General features: G+C 39.8%; 1 protein-coding gene across 2 annotated transcripts in view; it reads left to right on the forward strand.

Annotated features, from left to right (window-relative positions):
* Nucleotides 1–13,559, forward strand: part of DELTA-OAT (ornithine-delta-aminotransferase) — a 90,274-nt gene extending 76,715 nt beyond the window's left edge. The window contains exons 9-10 of one of the 2 annotated variants that reach the window (XM_088900092.1): nt 11,019–11,252; nt 13,154–13,559. In XM_088900092.1, coding sequence (XP_088756218.1) covers nt 11,019–11,252; nt 13,154–13,298 — 379 coding nt within the window. In that variant the 3' untranslated portion in view covers nt 13,299–13,559. Of the gene's footprint in view, nt 1–11,018; nt 11,257–13,153 lie in introns of those variants that run through there. The other variant, XM_088900093.1, reaches the window with a different exon arrangement.
* The last annotated feature ends 1,062 nt before the right edge of the window (nt 13,560–14,621 follow it).

The following is a 14,621-nucleotide window of genomic DNA, read 5'->3' on the forward strand; positions in this document are numbered from 1 at the left end:
GTGAAATATTTTGGTAAGATACAAAATTTGACAAAGGATGTTTTGTACAAGACCTAACACCTTTCCTAAGAGCAATGGGAAGATCAAGCTGACTGGAAGAATTAGAATTACCTGGAGGAATATTTTCAGGTATTTTTGGAGAATTATCATGAATTTCATGATCCACCCTCAGATTAGATTCTTGTTGATGCTGCGGAATAGTGCCTCTCCTTTTCAGTGCTAGATGTTCCCTTGAATATACAAGGCCTTTATACTGTTTCGCACGCATCTCTGTTGTTTCCGCTTTTTTATTTTGAGATGGCATCACCGAAGGTTGTTCATTTTCAATATTTAATTCATTTGTTTCCACTGATTTTTTCTGCCTCACTTTCTTTCGGTGACTAGTTGTGAGGAACATCATTATGGACAAATTCAAATATTAAATTAGAACCATCTAAAAGACCATCTTCACTAGTGTTGCTCTCCCCCTGAAGATGGGAGTGTCTATAGTATGAGGTTCCTTCAAAGAATGTGACATCCATAGTCACAAACATCCTTTTCAAAATTGGATCAAAGCATTTGTAACCTCTCTAATTAGTGGGATAGCCTACAAAAATACATTTATGTGCTTTTGGATCATGTTTTGAACGTTTAGGATCATGGTATTGAACAAAGGCCACACTTCCAAAAATTTTTAAAGGAATGTTTGTCACTAGCCGAGATTTTGGAAACAGTCAATGAAAACCTGTATGGGTGTTTTAAAATCCAAAATTCGTGTAGGCAGTCTGTTAATTAAATAAGTGGTTGTTAAAACGGCTTCTCCCCAAAGATACTTAGGAACCTTAGTTTGAAAACTTAGGGCTCTAGCAACTTCAAGGAGATGTTTGCTTTTCCTTTCAGCCACCCCATTTTGTTGAGGTGTATTATTACACGAACTTTGGTGTACAATTCATTTCTCAGCAAAAAAATTCCCTAACACATTGTTAAAAAATTCCTTTCCATTATTACTTCGAAAAATTTTAATCTGAGTCTAAAATTGTGTTTGAACCATGTTATAGAAAGTTTTAAACACAGTTTCAGCATCTGATTTCTCTTTTAAAAGGAAAACCCAAGTGACCCTATGATCATCAATAAAAGTAATGAACCAACGCTTTCCAGAAAGAGTTGTTACTCTAGAAGGACCCCAAACATCACTGTGAATCATGGTAAATGGTTTTGATTTTTTATATGGTTGGGACGGAAAAACAGCACGATGATGTTTTGCTAATTCACAAGATTCACACTTAAAACACGAATTATTTTTATTCATGAATAACTTGGGAAATAGATGCTTTAAATATTGAAAGCTAGGATGTCCTAACCGATAATGCTACAACAAAACTTCACTGTCACTAGAAACAGAGATAGAGCTGAAACAAGTCTGTCGGTCTTGCCTTCCAAAGGTTGATCCTTTATTAAAGAGGTAGAGGCCACCATCCAGTTTAGCACCCTCAATCATCTTCCCTGAGGTTAAATCCTGAAATTCACAGCAAGAAGACCAAAAATTAACCCGACAATTATGATCAAGGGTTAGCTTGCTGACAGATAAGAGATTGTATGATAGGTTAGGAACATGTAGAACATCTTTATGGTTTAGAGAAGGAGAAATAGACAGTTTCTTTCCTAGCAACAGTAGTGTTCACAGTTGTTTGTGTACTCAGGTTTAGTACCACAAGGGTATTGTTGTAATTTCTCTCATGTGCATTACCCTCATTGATGATTATTCTAGATATACTTGGGTCTACCCGATGCGAACCAGGGAAGAAGTACCAAAAATCATTCAAGATTTCCAGCGGATGGTCTTCACTCAATTTCAAACTGAAATCCAAATTTTCCAATCAGACAATGCAAAAGAATTTTTTCATAGTGACCTCACGGAGATTTTTGCTTCACGCGGTTCTCTTCACCGTAGCTCTTGTGCCTGCACGCCACAACAAAATGGTGTGACCGAACAGAAGAACCGACATCTCCTTGAAGTGGATCGGGGTTTACTACTTCATATGAATGTTCCCAAACGTTTTTGGCTTGAAGTTGTTCTTTGTTCCACCTACCTTATAAATCGTATGCCCTCTCGTCGGTTAGAGTACAAAGCCCCACATCAACTTCTCTTTCCTAAGGCTCCTCTTCTTTCTATTCCTCCGTGTGTCTTTGGTTGCCGGTGTTTTGTACAAAATCTGTCTCCCACCCGTGGAAAATTGGATTCTCGTGCTATCTCTTACATATTTCTTGGTTACTCCTTCACTCAAAAGGGATACCGTTGTTTTGATCCTGTTTCTCGGAAATTCTATGTCTCCATGGATGTTTCTTTCTTTGAAAATGAGCCTTTCTTTCCTGTTTCTCCTCAGGGGGAGTGTAGGCATGAGGAGAAACTGGTTCAGCTTCCTTCTCTTCCTGACCCTCCGCCTTTTTGTGTTTTTTCTCGTCGTCGCAAAGGCCAACCAAATTCAAGAGTTGTAGAGAATCCGGAAGCTGTACCTCCAGTGCCACCAGACTCCTCGGGGGAGGATCATACTCACTCAGGTATTTTGGCTCCCAATGATGTCCTTGAATCTGTTGAAAATGATTCCTCTACTGCTAATGATCTTGACCGTCCTATTGCTCACAGGAAGGGTGTTAGATTGTGCACCACTAAACATCCCATTTCCAATTTTGTCTCCTATGAGAACATTTCATCCTCATTTCGTGCTTTCCTTACCTCTATTGGCAGTGTTCCTATCCCTAAGAATGTGGCAGAAGCTCTTTCAGTTCCTGAATGGATAAATGCCATGGAAGAAATTAATGCCCTTCACAAAAATGGCACATGGGAACTTGTTGATCTTCCTAAGGGAAATGTTCCAGTTGGATGTAAATGGGTGTTCACAGTCAAGCATAAGGTTGATGGAATAGTGGAAAGGTATAAAGCTCGCTTAGTGGCAAAGGGATTTACTCTAGTGTATGGAGTTGATTATGCAAAAACTTTTGCCCCCGTTGCCAAGATGAACTCCATTAGAATCCTTTTCTCTCTTGCGGCTAATCTGGATTGGGTTTTACACCAGCTTGACATCAAGAATGCATTCTTGAATGGTGACCTTGAAGAGGAAGTGTACATGATTCAACCTCCTGGTTTTCTAGCTCAAGGCAATGAACAGAAAGTGTGCAAGTTAAAGAAGTCCTTATACGGGCTGAAACAATCACCAAGAGCTTGGTTCAGCAGATTCCATGTGGCAGTTCAGCAGAAAGGATACAGGCAATGTCAATCAGATCACACACTGTTTGTGAGAAGAGAAGGTAAAATTGCTGCTCTAATTATATATGTGGATGACATAATTGCTACTGGTGACTGGGAGGATGAAATTCAGAGATTGAAACTTTTTCTTGCCACTCAGTTTGAAGTGAAGGATCTAGGACCTGCCAAATACTTCCTTGGAATTGAAGTCGCCCGATCAAAGAAGGGTATCTTCATTTCTCAAAGGAAATATGTCCTAGATTTACTTTAGGACACTGGGAAGATGGGGGTGAAGCCAGTTGACTCTCCCATTGACCCCAACCATAAATTAGGTGACAGCTGTGGTGAACCTCTCAAGGATGTGAAACAGTTTCAGAGGCTTGTAGGGAGATTGTTATACCTTTCTATGACTCGCCCAGACATTGCATATGCTGTTGGTGTCCTCAGCCAGTTCATGCATGCTCCTAGGTCTTCCCATCTTGAAGCAGCAGAGAGAATCCTTCGAAGAAGTATCCGGGTACTGGCTTGTTATTTCAAAAGCACGGACATTTGAAAGTTGAAGTTTATACAGATGCAGATTGGGCTGGATCCCAAAGTGACAGAAAGTCTACCAGTGGCTACTGCACCTTTATAGGAGGGAACCTTGTTACATGGAGGAGTAAAAAGCAAAATGTTGTGGCTAGATCCAGTGCTGAAGTTGAATATTGTGCTATGGCCCACAGGGTTGCTGAAGGCATGTGGATAAAGAATTTGTTGGGGGAGTTGGGTTTCTCAGTGGCTAAACCTATAACTCTATTTTGTGATAACAAAGCAGCTATAAGCATTGCTGCCAATCCGGTGCTACATGATAGAACAAAGCACATCGAAGTTGACAAGCATTTTATCAGAGAGAAAGTTATCACAGGCGAAGTGTGTACCCCCTATGTCACTTCTGAGAACCAGCTTGCAGACATCTTTACAAAGGGTTTAAACCTTTCCAGACATGATCTTTATGACAAGTTGGGCATGATTGATATCTATGCTCCAATTTGAGGGGGAGTGTTGACTGTTGTTTGTGTACTTAGGTTTAGTACCACAAGGGTACTGTTGTAATTTCTCTCTTGTTTATATTGTACGACTGGGCCAGTATAAATAATAATTCTTTCACTCGCCCCCTGTATTCTGGAGGGCTTTCAGTCCACTCGACTCACCTCTCTTCTCCCTTCTCTCCTCTCTTCTCTTGCTCTTGCTCAACAAGTAGCAAAGGAACCATCTACAATTTTAACCTTTTGATTCCCTGCACAGGGTGTATATGAAGAGATGAATTGTGAAGTGCCGGTCATATGATCATTGGCACCTAAATCTAATATCCAAGAGCCATTAGATTTGGTACAAGCAATGGCTGCAATGAAAAAATTACTTGACTGGGCTAGAGAGCAGGATGGGTTAGAGTTTCTTAACAATTGAGATTGAAACATTTTATATAAATGCTCTATTTGTTCCTTTGTGAAAGGAAGAGACTCTGAGGATGATTGCTGCCCTGGATCCGAATTGCTTACTTGAAGCATGCGGACATCTCCCCCTGACTTGTTGTCACTGTCTAATTTTTTCTTCCAACCTGCTGGTTTCCCGTGTAGCTTCCAGTAGGTTTCCCGAGTATGACATGGCTTTTTACAATGATCACACCAAGGCCTTTGCTTTCCTCCTCGTTTATCTCCGTCTACGTCTGCACCTCGGGCCACAAGAGCGGACCCTTCATTCTCAGTTTTTGTTTCATTAACATTCTTCAACATCACTTGCCGCCATGCTTCTTCTCTATGCACTTCTGAAAAAATTTCTCTTATAGTAGGCAAGGGCCCTAAGATACGTCCCCGGACCTCATCGAGTTCTTTATTCAAACCAGCCAAGAAGACAAAGACCCGGCCTCTTTCTATCTTCTTTTTTTATCGAGCACTGTCACTCAGACTTTCCCATTCTTCTTCAAATAAATCCAGCTCCTGCCAAACAGCCATCATATCATTATAATAAGCAGTTACTTCACACTTACCTTGCTGCATCTTCCACATTCGGGTATTCAGTTCGAACAGTTGTGAATGATTGTCCAGATCTGAATAGGTTTCCCTAACAGCTTCCCACACATCACGAGCAATCGGCAAGAACATGAATGGTTTTCCAACCACAGGATCCATAGAGTTGATCAGCTAGGCAGTAACCATAGAATTTTCAGAGCGCCACTACCTGTACTTTGGATCATCAGTGGCTGGCGGTTTTACTTCGCCATTCAAATAGCCGAGTTTCCCTTTGTCGTCAATCACCAACCGCACGGACTGAGACCACTCAAGATAATTCTTTCCATTCAATTTGTGAATGGTAATTTGAAGAGAATTCTCAGAAAGAGAGAGGGTTGTTGATTGAATACCTCCCTCCGAAGATGTCACACTACTGGTAGCGTCCGAAGAGGCTGAACCAGAGCCAACCATGGCGGCCTTAAAATTCATGATCGGACCCATGACCCTCCCTCTAAATGGGCTAATCATGCTGTAGCAGGCGAGGTTGCTATTAGTGACAGTAAACTGGCAGACCGAACACCTCCCACATCTACATCTACTTCTGGGAGGGAGATGGTGAGTGTTCCGCGTGATGAGTATGAACGGTTCCTTCAAACTACTTCACAGCATACCACTGCCACATATGCCCAATCAGGTATTGCTTGCATGTCATCTAAAACTCCTTCCTGGATTATTGACTCTGGAGCCTCAGATCATATGACCGGGACTCCAGGTGTGTTCTCTTCTCTTCTCTTTCTGAAACCTCCACATCACAAACTGTTACACTTGCCAATGGGTCCTCATCTCCCATTTGTGGTGTTGGTAAAGTTGACTTGGCTTCTGTCCCCTTATCATCTGTTTTATATGTACTTAAGTTTCCATTCAATCTTATGTCTGTTAGTAAAATAACCAAAGCTCTTAACTGTTCTGTTACCTTCTTTCCTTCCACTTGTGTTTTTCAGGATCTCAAGACGGAGAAGAAGATTGGTGGGGGGCATGAAGCTGGTGGATTGTATTACCTTGACGGCGGTGGATCTTCAATTGCACTTCAGACTTCCCTTACTCCTCTACAATGGCATTGCCGACTGGGACATCCATCTCTCAAGGTTCTCAAGATGTTGGTTCCATCATTGAGTCAGTTGTCAGTTTTACAATGTGAGTCATGTCAGTTTGGTAAACACCGTCGTGTGTCCTTCAATCCAAGAGTTGAGAGTCGCATGTTGAGTCATTTTTCTTTGGTTCATTCAGATGTTTGGGGTCCAATCAAAATTGAGTCTTATAATGGGTACAAGTATTTTGTCTCCTTTATTGATGATTGTTCAAGAATGACATGGATTTACTTAATGAAAGAAAGAAGTGAATTATTTTCCATTTTTCAAAAATTTCATGCTGAAATACGCACACAATTTGGTGTTCCAATCAAAGTTCTCCGTTCAGATAATGGTCGTGAATACTTTCTTATTGCATTTCAACAGTATTTAGAACAGCATGGCATTATTCATCAGACCTCGTGTGCTTTCACCCCTCAACAAAATGGGGTGGCTGAACGGAAGAATCGTCATCTTCTTGAAATTGCTCGGTCTATGCTTCACCACATGAATGTTCCTAAACGGTTTTGGAGTGATGTTGTACTCACTGCATGTTTTCTCATTAATCGGATGCCCTCTTTTATTCTTCATGGTCGGTCCCCCTTCTCCATCTTGTTTCCCACTTTATCTCCGTTTCCATTAACTCCTCGTGTCTTTGGTTGTGTGTGCTTTGTTCATAATCTGAGTCCTGGAATAGACAAGCTAGATGCACACTCAATTAAATGTGTCTTCCTTGGCTACTCTCGGACTCAAAAAGGGTACAAGTGTTATAATCCCATTGCCCGAAAGTGCTATGTCTGCCCTGATGTCACCTTTTTTTAGTTTGTTCCCTTCTTCTCCCGTCTTGAAGCACCCTTGTCCTCACCCTTACCTCCTCTTCCTCTTCCTGTTAGTGATTCAGTTCCAGAGGCTGTTGTTGGAGTAGACTCATCTCCTCATCCAGTGCAGGTCACCACTGAACGACCACCGATCCGACAAGTGTATACACGTCGAACGACACCGGCCCCTCCTCCTGCTTCTACCTCATCTGCGGATCCTCTCATGGCTCCTATTGCTGAACCTTCAGATCTTGACCTACCCATTGCCTTACGGAAAGGTAAACGTAGTTCTACACTCCATCCCATTTCCAATTTTGTTTCATTATCTCGTCTTTCTACCTCACATCGCCAGTTTGTTTCACTTTTGTCTTCTATTTCCATACCTAACAATGTTCAAGAAGCTCTTAGTTCACCTGGATGGCGGCGGGCAATGGAAGAGGAACTTTCTGCTCTTCAACATACTCAAACGTGGGAACTCACTACTCTCCCACCTGGGAAGCATGTTGTGGGCTGTAAATGGGTGTATACTGTGAAATACTTGTCAGATGGTAGTGTGGAGCGTCTGAAGGCCAGACTTGTTGCTAAAGGTTACTCACAGTTGTATGGTGTGGACTACATGGAGACATTCTCTCCGGTGGCTAAAATTGGTTCCGTTCGTGTCCTAATTTTCTTGGCAGTTATGTATGATTGGCCTCTCCTTCAACTTGACATAAAGAATGCCTTCCTCCATGGTGATCTAGTGGAGGAGGTATATATGGAGCAACCACCTGGGTTTGTTGCTCAAGGGGAGGGTGGTAAGGTGTGCAAGCTGAAGAAAGCAATTTATGGGTTGAAGCAATCTCCACGTGCTTGGTTTGGGAAGTTCAGCGAAGTGGTGAAGAGTTTTGGAATGAAGCAATGCCAGGTTGATCACTCAGTGTTCAGCTATGACTCAGAAGCTAGGAAGATTTTATTAGTGGTCTATGTGGATGATATTGTCATCATTGATAGTGATAAATTGGGGATTGGCAAACTAAAAGTATTTCTGCAAAATCATTTTCAAACAAAGGACCTTGGAACATTAAAGTATTTCTTGGGAATAGAGGTTGCCAGGTCAAAACAAGGTGTGAATCTGTGCCAAAGGAAATATGTCCTTGATCTATTGGAAGAAACAGGACTGTTAGGTGCAAAACCGGCTGAGACCCCTATGGAACCAAATGTTAAGTTGAGCAGTGATACAGGAGAAGTATTTGAAGATCCTGGAAGGTATAGACGACTAGTGGGAAAGCTGAATTATCTAACTATCACGAGACCCGACATCTCCTTTGCAGTCAGTGTGGTGAGCCAATTCATGCAGAACCCTCGTATACCTCACTGGGATGCAGTCCTTAGAATTGTGAGGTATCTGAAAGGAGCTCCAGGCCGTGGGCTATTGTATAAACCAGGAGGAAAACTTGAAGTAGTTGGGTATACAGATGCAGACTGGGCAGGCTCAGTGAGTGACAGAAGATCTACTATAGGCTATTGCACATTTCTGGGAGGAAATCTTGTGACATGGAAGAGTAAAAAGCAGACGGTTGTAGCCAGAAGCAGTGCTGAAGCCGAATATAGGGCCATGGCTCACACTACCTGTGAATTAGTGTGGCTGAGGAATCTCCTACAAGAAATTGGGTTTCACATGGATAAACCTATGAAATTGTACTGTGACAACCAAGCTGCACTCCATATCTCTTCCAATCCTGTCTTTCATGAGAGAACAAAGCACATAGAGGTTGATTGCTACTTTGTGAGAGAGAAGGTTCTTGCCGGAGAGATAAATACAGAACATGTGGGCTCCAATGACCAGTGGGCAGATTTGTTTACAAAAGCTCTAAGCTCAGGGAAAGTGAACTATCTATGTAACAAGCTGGGATTATATGACATATATTCTCCAGCTTGAGGGGGAGTGTTAAGATGTGCCGAATAGGGGTAGTTTAGTCTTCTGTTTATTAAGTAACTTGCTTATGTGGCAGTGTTATTAGAGTTACTCTGCCCCACACTTAAGTAAGGGCATTTCTGTCTTTGTAAACATTATTAGAATCTAATATAGATTAAGGGGGTCGACTGGATGGGTTAACCATCGGATTTTCGACAGACCCTTCTTCTTCTTCTCTTCTTCTTCTTCTTCTTCTTCTTCTTCTTCTTCTTCCTGTTCGGACTACTGTAGCAGCAGTCGAAACAAAATCAAATCTGTAATCAATCAAATCAAATCTTTCTAAATTTGCAGCAAATCATATCTTTCTTAATTTGCCGCAAATCATATCTTGCCGACAATAGATCTTGGCATAGTGTCGTAGTTCTGAATATGTAGATTTTGCTTGTTCCCAGATCTCATATGCTGTTTCAGCCCACATGAAATTCTTCCTTATTTGAGGTTGCATGGAGACTAAGAGCCAAGACATAACCATGCTGTTCTCCTGATTCCATCTATCATATTCAGCACTCCCAGAGTGTGGTTCTTTAATTCTCCCATTAATATAGCCTATCTTCCCCCTTGCAGTGGTGTACAGCTTGATCCCTCTTGATCCCTCTTGACCACTCTAGGAAACTCCAGATGTGGCAGAATCTTCACCACTCATGATTTCAGATTTAAAAACAACACCCAAAGGAGGAGCACTGCCTCAAAAAAAAGACTGCTGTTGCAGCACACAAACAGGTCCTTATGACCTACGGTTTCACAGGGATCCAAAAACAAACACTGCTGTTGCAGCACATAAACAGGTCCTTATGACCTATGGTTTTACAGGGATCCAAAAAACAAAACACTGCTGTTGCAGCACATAAACAGGTCCTTATGACCTATGCTTTTACAGGGATCATACGACCCCACAACAGAATGGAAGGAGAAAGGTGAAGTTCACCACACACCTAATTGGCAGACCTGGTACAGGTCCAACTTCAGGGCAGCCGAACAATCAATGAGAGCAAAGTAAAAAAGGTTACTTCAGTCCATCAACAGGGGAGCCGAACAGTCAATGAGAACAAAGTAACAAAAAAGGGTACTTCAGTCGAATACCAGGGCAGCCGAACAGCAGATGAACAGCAGATAATATCTTCGTGAACATCAGATGATAGCCTCTGAAAGTTTCAGTCGAACATCAGGGGATGAAAACAAAACTTCTCCATGAAAGTTTCAGTTGAACATCAGATGGAAATTTCTCCATAAAACAGAACCTTCTCCACGCTGGAAGATGAAAAGTCAGGCAGACTTCTACTTGCTGAAAGCCGAACAGCAGATGGACACAACTGGAAGATGAAGGGACAGACTGCTCGACTTTGGAAGATGAAAAAATCAGACTGCTCGACATCACCCTTCAGGCCTGGACGACCTGCTCTGATACCATATTGAACAAGAGAAAGGGAGAGAGGAGAGGCGAGAGGACTGAGAGCCCAAAAAGAATACTGCAGGCGTGCAGTATGTTATTATTTATACTAGGATGTCCGTACAACTTAAAGAATGAAGAAATTACAAAAGTACCCTTGCGGTACCAAACATATATACAACAACATCTGTCAACGGCTACTAACTTCAGGGTGTACTGGGAGTTTTGTTTAGTCTCTCGCTCACTTTCTGATAGGTGAAGATGAAGTACTCATCAATTTCATGTTTATTTCCAATTGTATAACACTGAATATCTATAATCAAGTCATGCTTTAAAGATTACTCTTTTGAACATAATATCTTTCAATTATTACTTCTTATTTCTTTTAATGGAATTTCTATGTGAATTTCAAATAGCTTAATTGAGTTTGTGTTCATTCAAAATATTGGTTAAATCTTCCTTCTGTCAATAAAAAGGTATCAAGCCTGACCTATTGAATTTGTTATGCTGCTATGTTACAGGGCTGATCAGATGGGCAAGGAATTTAGGAATCAGCTAATGAAAGTTCAGAAGCAATTCCCTCAGATAATAAAGGAAGTTCGAGGAAAAGGTTTGCTTAATGCCGTGGAGCTAAACAGCAAGGCTCTATCCCCTATCTCTGCTTATGATGTCTGTCTCAAGTTGAAAGATAGAGGAATTCTTGCTAAACCCACACATGACACAATAATTCGTCTAACCCCTCCGCTCTCCATGAGGTAAACAATATATTCTTGATGAATCTTCCATCTTTGGAGCTATCTTGAGTTCTATTGTATATAAAAGTGTTTCTTGACAGAAAGCCCAATTAAGTGTTGGTGGTGCCTTCATCCAACAATGTGGATGGTCAAGAACTACATTCTCACTAACTGGACTCTCCAAATGGTCCAATACCTTTGGATAGGCTATATTCATGGATAGTTAACATCTACAGGGTTATGAAATCCAGCCCAGGGGCAATGCAAAGGATGGCCCAACCAATATCATAGGCCTTGATAAATGCATAAGTAGGCTACGTGTTTAATAGGGGATAAAATAATAACCAATCAGTACACCACTCTGCACCATCATTTTTTTGAATTAAATATTACAGTGAAAATTGATATTCACCTCTATGTTGGTGATTTCAACCATCACTTTAATTACTTTTATCCTGTTAAATGGATGAAGTGTCCTCGTCAAACATGCATCATATTCCATCACTCTATGGATTCTTGAGCGACACTTCTATGTAAAATTTTGCTTATTTTAAATTAATGAACAGCTAATGTACACTAGCATTTTCCTATAAATAGTGAAAAACAAATTTCAGAGATTCTTCTATAGGAGTACAATGTTGGATATAAAAAATAGGACTATTTTAATAGTTTTTATTTTTCTACCTATATCTCCACAAGTCTTTGTATTTTCACCTTGCTGAGTCAGACTCCCAGACATGCATTGGGTTCTGATTTCATATCCGTGTGTATGCAATTATGAAAAATAGTTATAAATTAAGTGTTATAAATTTTGGGCGTAATTACCTGTTTTATCAAATTAGTCTTACAAGGCTTGGTACTTTTTTTCAGTAAGTTTTCTAGTATTAAATGCGAAGGAAGTCATCATACTTCCTAGTATAAATATGAGATAAAGTCGTCATACCTCCGTAATTTATAATTTTTTGGGGTTATTAGTGGCTGGAATTTGTCAGGGTTGTGAAGGCAATCAATGAATTTCCTTTTTTTTTCTTGTGGCCTATTTTACTATTTAGTTGTGGTGATAGGATAGTGTGTTTGCTAACTTTTTTCCTTATTAGATTTAATTATATATTAGTTTTTTAACTTTGTTTTGATGGAGATACTGATGAGAACTCATTTTCAATCACATTCTTTTTGGCTAATAAATATTTGGGCTGTAGCTAGCTTTCAATGCCGTTGAATTTCTTCTGTTTTTCAGCCATTGAATTCCTAACTTGGAGATTGTTTACATCAACTCATCTGGCTTGTTCCATTTATCATAATTTTATCAGGTTATTTACAAATGGTTCCTAAAGAAACTATCAAGGTAGACAGTTTTAAAACAAAACCAATAGCTTGGCTGTGCTTCTGCGTTGAAATTCCATTTGGCAACTGAAAGTTGTTTCTCAACAGTGTCTTCTTCTACATTCTGTGTTCTAGAAATCTAAGGTACATACCTGGCAGATCATGAATATGACACCAACTGTGCAGCCACCAAAATGGTGTGAATGAAAGTAAATACACCATGTATAGGTCCAGTCCATTTTTGGATGGATAAAAACAATATGGTAACTATATAGAGGGCACCCTACAGGTTCTACTATGATAATCCATTTGATGACTTTACCACAAATTTGGAGGGATGTCACTGCACCTTCATCACTCGTCTTCTGTGGAGCACATGTCAACTCGCTCTTGAATTATGGGTACCAGGAAGTTATATTTTTTTGTCTACTGAATGACATGTAACAATTTTATGGCCAATGTACTTTGAATAGAAAAATGGACAACTGAGTTAAACCACCTACTATTTTCTGTTGTTTCTGGAATCGTTCCATTTTATAGTTTTATGACAATTAAAAAGCGGTCTTTATAATGGATTTTTGTGCACGTCTGACTTTCAGTTCTGAAGATCTCCAAGAAGCTCCAAAAGCACTGCACGCTCTTCTGGAGCATGATCTGCCAGAGATGAAGAAGCAGAAGCCAGAAACTGTCTCTGGAACAGTCCCTAATGTATGTGACCGCTGTGGAAGAAACTTATATGGCTAGCCAGATAAGTATTTGACGTATATATAAATACAAATATACGGGCCTACAAAGCTTTCTCGCTATCTTCTCTGTTTCATAGTAAAATTAAGAGTGTATTTGTTTAATTGAAGTCGTATGAAGTTTGCATTGGGACTACAATTTCTGTGAGATTACTCATCAATCAGTGGTTCAAAATGCAAATTATGCGGTGAAGCAATATTACAGTTTTCCTGAACATGTATATTTGATTTTAATTTTATTCAAGATTACAGTTTATCACAAGTTTCGAGCTAATTGCCTGTTTCAGATGTGGTCTTCTGATTCTGATTGTGAGTGATAACCAGATTGACAGATAGATGGGCCAAATGTATGGTATGCTAGACGTCTCCATCAAAGATTATATTAACTGGGGCCATCCTGTATTCCCTCTATGTAACAGATTAAAGCATCTTCTAATCTATTTTCAATGATTGATACAGTGGTTTATTTCGAGAAAAAATGATAAAAAGAAATACATAAATTCTGTGTGCACGTGAGAGGAAATGAGATACCTTAGCAGTTTACACGGATCTCCTCCTTAATTGGTGAGAACACGTGCAACCAATGTATGGATGAGAGAGAGAAAGAGAGAGGGCATTTAAAGCCCCCTCTATGGAACAAATAAAATAAGATGCTTGTCTTGAAAAGACAACCCATCCTATACACAGAAATATATAGTCTATTTGAATGGGTGATGTAGTTCATATTATTTACTTGTATGGATTTGATTATTTTAGAAACTTATTGGAGCTCAAAGGAGACATGATTGAGACAAAATAATGCAGAGGTTTGGGTCTTATATGGTTATATTGTAAAGGACAGCTTCTTTTCATTATATAATACTGAGTTATGTGGACGGGGCATGTAATCCATGAGGGGTTAATACTTTTCTTTTGTTTGGAGACACCATTAGGACATTATTTTAAGAACCTCTGTTGTCTCACATTATTGTATTGGTACTTAGAACTTCTCTTTCTCAGAAAGAAAAAAAAAATGAGGAGCTTAGCTGTTTTGAGATTATATTCTATAGGCAACCTCTATTCTTCAGTTTATTAATGATGCTTTGTATTATAATATAGTTTTTCCTCATTTAAGTCTACCCATTTTGCACTGATTTATATTGTGTTAATAATATTAGCAGGATAATAGGATCCATGGGTTAGTTAGGGAAATTATAAACAAATTATTGATCTTAGCTCATCTAGGGTTGTAGTCAGATTTATTTAATTATTAATTATTATATATTACTAGGAGATTAGAATAGAGAAATTATAGATGGTACTGATGTTTCCAAGTCAGGTTTAT

This window comes from Nelumbo nucifera, chromosome 3 (assembly GCF_055504915.1).
Source record: "Nelumbo nucifera cultivar China Antique chromosome 3, China Antique-T2T, whole genome shotgun sequence".
In the NCBI taxonomy this organism is placed as follows: Eukaryota; Viridiplantae; Streptophyta; class Magnoliopsida; order Proteales; family Nelumbonaceae; genus Nelumbo; species Nelumbo nucifera.